This window comes from Cinclus cinclus, chromosome 13 (genome assembly GCF_963662255.1).
Source record: "Cinclus cinclus chromosome 13, bCinCin1.1, whole genome shotgun sequence".
In the NCBI taxonomy this organism is placed as follows: Eukaryota; Metazoa; Chordata; class Aves; order Passeriformes; family Cinclidae; genus Cinclus; species Cinclus cinclus.
Window position 1 is genome coordinate 9,320,001 of NC_085058.1, and position 6,000 is coordinate 9,326,000.

At 37.2% G+C, this 6,000-nt stretch overlaps 1 protein-coding gene across 1 annotated transcript in view; it reads left to right on the plus strand.

The window, feature by feature from the left end:
* The window catches only part of WDR72 (WD repeat domain 72), a 94,235-nt gene extending 88,442 nt beyond the window's left edge, over positions 1–5,793 (plus strand). Inside the window, exon 19 of the mRNA XM_062501184.1 lies at positions 5,738–5,793. Coding sequence (XP_062357168.1) covers positions 5,738–5,793 — 56 coding nt within the window. The remainder of the gene's footprint in view (positions 1–5,737) is intronic.
* The last annotated feature ends 207 nt before the right edge of the window (positions 5,794–6,000 follow it).

Sequence of the window (6,000 nt, forward strand, 5' to 3'; positions counted from 1 at the left end):
TTGGGTCTGTAAAAAATAGCACATTGTAATGCTGTTTCCTTTTTAGCAGCTGCAATGTCAAATTAATGGTCACCTCCAGGGGTCACAGTGTGGAGCTGTTATCCTTTCCTCTTTCATCAGGAATTCAGGTCTTAGAAAGGATAAAGGCTTTATGACCAAAAAGAAAGCTGACACTACTAGTTCATTATAATTACTTTTGGACTACACTGCTTACTTAATATACGTACAGTGTCTGACCCTTTGAAGGTAGCGTGAGATTATGAAAAATTAGAAGTACTGTATATACTTCAGCTGAATGCAGCAGTGGACACTCATACACTGTATCTCTGGAGGAAAGCAAATTGGTGGCATTAAATGGCTTGATTCTTTCCCTTAAATCAGCTCACAATCATTATTTCATTTTAATGACTCTTAACATTGATTCAGCTAAATACAGGAACATCCATAAAGTGCATCCTTTTTGGTAACCGAAAGATTTATCTTCATGTAGTTTCATTATCTTTCTCGTTATGGAACATCTACGAAATTTATTAAATGAATCCCAAAAGGAAACAATTAAATATAAATTGTATCAAGTCACAGCTGATTAAAAACATTCTGTGCGACTAAATACTAAGATCTTTTAAGCAAACTGTGAACTTGACCCATATACACAGCACACATAACATGCACATAGTCTTCATTAGTGAAAGAGTTAAACATCTTTTTTCACTTGGTATTTTCCTTCCTGCTTTATCTGGTTTCTCTGTACCCTCCTGCATCTTTGTGTGCTGATCCGTGTATCATATTTTTGATTCATCGTCTCTGCGGCCTGTCAGCTTAGTTAAGAGATTTCCAAATCTTGCAGCCTGTGCTGACAGGGGGCAGCTGCCAACAGTCCCCTGATCCTTCCCCAAGGAAAACTGCTGAGATTTAATTTTCAGTCAAAGGGTGCAGTCTGAAATCCATGTCAAGTCCCCTAAGTCATCTCAGAACCCGGATAGGACCCATGTCTGGGGGATTATATTTCAGCACACTCCACTCTTCCAAGATTCCTTGGGAGTTCAACTACTGTCATATACCTGATCTGAACTACATTCCCTTTTCATCTTTTCCAGAGAAATGAACACCAGTATATGTTACAATAATTGAAACCAATGAATTGTAAATATCTATTCATTTTAAAGCCACATAGACTTGGACTCAATGTTGTCCATCAGAAACCAGCATGAGATTTAGAAAGAAATAGATTATCTATTCAGAAAGGAGCCAGATTTGACAATCTGTGGTGTTTAGTATCTCCTTCAGAAACTGTCTGTAGTCCCTTCAACAACAATTATGGGCCAGAATATGGACTATCCAAGATTTGATCCATTTTGAAAGGATAAAGGATTAAAGCAAGCTGGCACTACAGTGCTCAGGGGAGAATTAACATACCTTAACAATAACACTAATTTTATCCTTAAATTAATTCTCTCTGGCAAAGTGTACCTGTTTGGATGGGAACTTACATATACAATTCTACACTCTACATACCTATATGAAGTAATGGAAAGAATAAAAGCCTGTCAGGAGGTGAATATTGACTGGCAAAAATACATGTTGATAAAACATCCAAACTTAAAAACTGAGTTCCAATCGGTCCATCTGACATCATTAAACTAGTAATAAACAATGAATTACTCTGGCTTTTGTTTCTGTCCATTCCTGCATTTTAAGACATCTTGTCTTATAGGTCTGAAAACCTCAGGAGATTTCACTACTGGTCTCACTGCTTTCCACTGAGAATTTGTGGCTTGGTTGTCATGGAGACATCGTATTTCTCCAAGAATTGCTCATATTGATCCGTGGACAGGCGTAAATGGCCAGGCGAATGTGAGGAGTAAAGGGGGTTGGGCAGCACTATAAAATGACCAGAGGTTATGGGTCGGAAATAAGCTCATAGCAAACACTTAGGTAAAGAGAAAGAAACAGTTTCATTTTGTTTCAGGATTTCGTTTTTGCACTTTATGCTATTGTCTTCTTTCACTATAGACTGAAAGAAACTTGTTAGTCACTTGTCATGTCAGATCTTTGGTGCTTGTCCTGACACAGCTGTCAGCCTTCCAGCTCTGTGCAGTTCAGGGACACACAACAAAGAGCTAGGAACATGAATTATTTATTGTTCCTTGTGCGGATGAAATTCTGTGATAAGAAATTAAGATACTTCTGACAGAAGTGCTTGTTTGAAAGGAAAGATTTGGTAACACAATACATTTACTTAAAGCTTACCATTTACTTTTAGTAGCAAACATTGAAACAATAATATGACATTCAGTTGGCTGTGATTTTCTCAGGTGCTTTAACTTCAAATCATGGAACCTGAGAAAGCTTGGGAGGTCAGCATTTGGTTTGGTGAAACCTGTGACTTAAGAATCTCTCTCACACATATTCAATGTCTGGGCAAACTTACACAATTTATAAGATTTTATTAATAAATCTATAAAGAGTCTCTTGTCCTTCACTTACAAGATATTGTCATAGGTGAGAAAGTGATGTTAAGAAATATATTTATTTTATTATCTCTTCTGATGAGGAAAAGGTGAAAATCTGACAATATACCTGGAAGGATTTCCAACTATTCCTAGAAAGGGAATATTATTACATCTTCTGCCAGATTCAGGAAGGCTGTAGAGCAGCCATTAACACATCTATCTGTATGATGTGGATTTTGCTGGTGAAAGGCACAGTCTCTTTCCTTGACATAAGAATGAACTTTATTTTCAAAGTGATCTTTGTTTTAAAAAATCACATGAAACTTACTCTGTTTTATTTTCATATTTTCTGTGCCTGCACATTCTCACTGCTCTGCACGCGAGCCTCCAGCAAGTGTAGGAGGCAGATACTCAGATGAATAGCAGGAATCCATCTTACTACCCAAGACACCAATCCAAGATTTACCTGTGATTTCTTCTGTTTAATGTGTGATCTGAAGTACTCTCAGATAGGTAATGAAACCCCTCAACCTGTACTTTTCTCTTGGATAATTCACAGTAAACACTTTTCACAAGTGATGGACACAGGTAAATATCAGACTGCAGTTTCTTGTCTAAGTGAAATGAATTTTAGTTTCTCCCTTCATGTGGCTACAGGCTGCCATTATCTGTGATAGTGGCTCATGTCTATTTTAGGCCCCACACAGAGGAGATACTGGGCTTCTCTCCCAGATGCCTAATAGTAGGTTTATCACTGCCATTTTCCCCCACATGCTGAGGACTACTCCTGTTTGACATGCAAAGCCTTGGCTTTTCAAACTTGTCTCTGCTCTAGCCTTGAACGTAATAATCAGATAAGAATTGCAACAGTTTTCTTCAGAACTTGACTTTTAATCTTATCAATCTCCCATAAAGAGTGCACGATCCCTTAAAGTGCTTCTTTCTTTGAATAAATATTCCCAGCAGTTTTCCATTTTACCAGACAAATTTTCCACATTTAATGAAGCCAAAAAAGTAGTTGAAAGTGAGTGTCCATGGATGTGTTAGTTAGACTTCTAGGTCTGAGCTATTCACCTGAGTTTTCTTGTACAAACAGTGGTGGAAAATTTACACCCCCAGATGCAGATCATCTTGTCTAAACGGAGTTCCTTGAAATGGTTCCTAAGGGGATTGAAACTGCTCTGAATTTTGTAAGTCAAAATCTAAGAGGATTGTAGTGGGTCTAAACAGCTTGAGGTGTCTTAGCTTGCATATGTGGGGCAGTCCCGCTAAGGAGCATTCTGAAAGTGCAGCCCCTGTGGGAAAAAGGAATAGATTTGAGCTGAAGTCACAAGAAACCATGTAGACACAGATGCCTCTTCCCTCTTATTTTCCCCAAAAGACACATTGCAGTAGAATAGGAAACAGACAATTACTTCACTTGATAATAGATGGAAACTGAGCCTCACTAATGGAAGATTGAATTGGAAGCTGTAGATGGACAGTATAGTGTTTTCCACCTTTTGGATGGAAACCACATAAGTGGTAAAACCCCTGTTTGCTTATGGTCTTAAGTATCAGAGTCTCTGCCTGAGTCACTGCCTAGTACCTCCTGCAGCTCATGAGCTCTCCCATCCCTTCATTCCAAAACCATTGGACATATTAAAAATTCTTTCTCTTCAATTTTTCATTTTTCAGGACAGAATGTAATTCTGGGTGCATAACAGATAATAGGGAAAATCTGAACATTTTTCACAATCTTGCTTAATTGCTTCCCCTATTTAGAGACCTTGGCACAGAGATGGAAAAGTCTCTGACTGTCCCTGAAATACAGTGTGTGAGAGGCAGAACTGCAGCAAATAGCAATAAAAACGTATGAAGAACAGCAGATTCTTATTAGCCACACAGTGCTTAAAAATACAGCACTAAAAGTGTGACTATCTTGTTATCAGGCAACTTATGGTTACTGCATCAAATATTCACTTACCTGCTCCAAGTTCCATCCACTGAAGAGTGTTTTTAAAATCAGCACTGTGTCACCTCTGTAGCTGTTGATCAGAACATGGGCAGAATGTAAAAGTAAATATTCAGTAAATTTCCAGGTACAAAGTGCCCTAGAAAGTGATGATTTTCTGTGTTTGCATCCTCATGAAAAGCAGGAGGCAGTAAATGAGGACTGACCTGGGAATGGGCTGCTGGAGGCTGTTGCTGGTGAGGATGCATGAAGCAGGAAGATGCAATGTAGGGGCAGCCCACTGGTCACAGGCACTGATGGGCCTGGAGACTGTATATAAAATGTCAGTGCCCAGGAATTATTCCAGAAAGAAGTTCTGGAATTTCCAGCATAGGCTTGGATGAATTAATTATGATTTCACTGCAGTAGATGTAGTGTCATATCCTATCAGTGTTCTGGGTTACTGGAATCATGACTCATATGTTTTGTTTGATTTGTGATTTTTTTTGTTTGCTTTTGGTTTTGTTGTTTTTAATAGCAAATTAAACTGTAAGCTCAGAAGACTACCTAATAGTCATCAAGAAAAAGCATATGTCTCTGTGTAAGTGATACAGATAGAAAGATCATATATAATATGATAAATTTACAAAATATTCATTAGACTGGAATAAAATAATATTTGCTGCTTTCTCAGTGTTCATATACTCATAAAAGGTGTGGTGTTTATCTGTTTGAGCAGTATTTCTAATGCAAGTAATATTTCAAATTCAGGTTGTAAATATTACTGTACATCAAATTGAAAGAAATCTTGAAGGCAAAAATTAGTGATTAAAAGTTTTTCTGTGGAATTCTGAAATGCCTTGACAAGATTAAAATGTAATATAGCATTACTTCTATACACAGCTATTGTAGGATTATTTCTGTTAAGAGAAAATTTTTGCAGAGGAAACATAAAATCCTATGAGTTTAAGATAGAAATTATCTTTCTGCTGATACACTGGAGCATTTTCCTTTAAAACAAAAGAAAGGAAGAAGCAGAAGTCTGTGCAGGAGAAGGGTTTAGAAGAATTCATACATCTCTTGAGCTGCTTTTGGGTTCTGTATTGCTTCTTGTGGTGTATCAGTTATAATGTGAATGGTCTTCTGGAGGGAGATTTCTGGACCTTTTAACATTAATATGAGGGTGCTGAAAGTTTTTATTCCATTACAAAAATTACAGAGTTTGTTACTCTATAAAAAGACTGTGAAACCACATATATTTTAGTAATAAAGTCTCAGCTATTACCTCATATTATAAAATCATTAAGCCTCAAATTGTAAATCATTAAGAAATCATGCATTTCTTTTCCAGATGACATGAAGCCACATCCCTGGATATCTAAGGTGTGCTCCTGTAAGTTGTGTTAGAAAAACCCGCTGAGACAAAAGAATTAGAAGATGTAGAAGACAGCCAAGAAATAGGACCTATGTGGTGTGGAGGACATGGAATGGCCTCTTGTATTTATTATGGTATCTTTAACAATTCATTTTCAGAAGAAATACCTTCCATAAAATTAGCTTATTTTGGCTGATTTACTGGCTTCAATTCACATTTCTATCACTAATAGATTTACA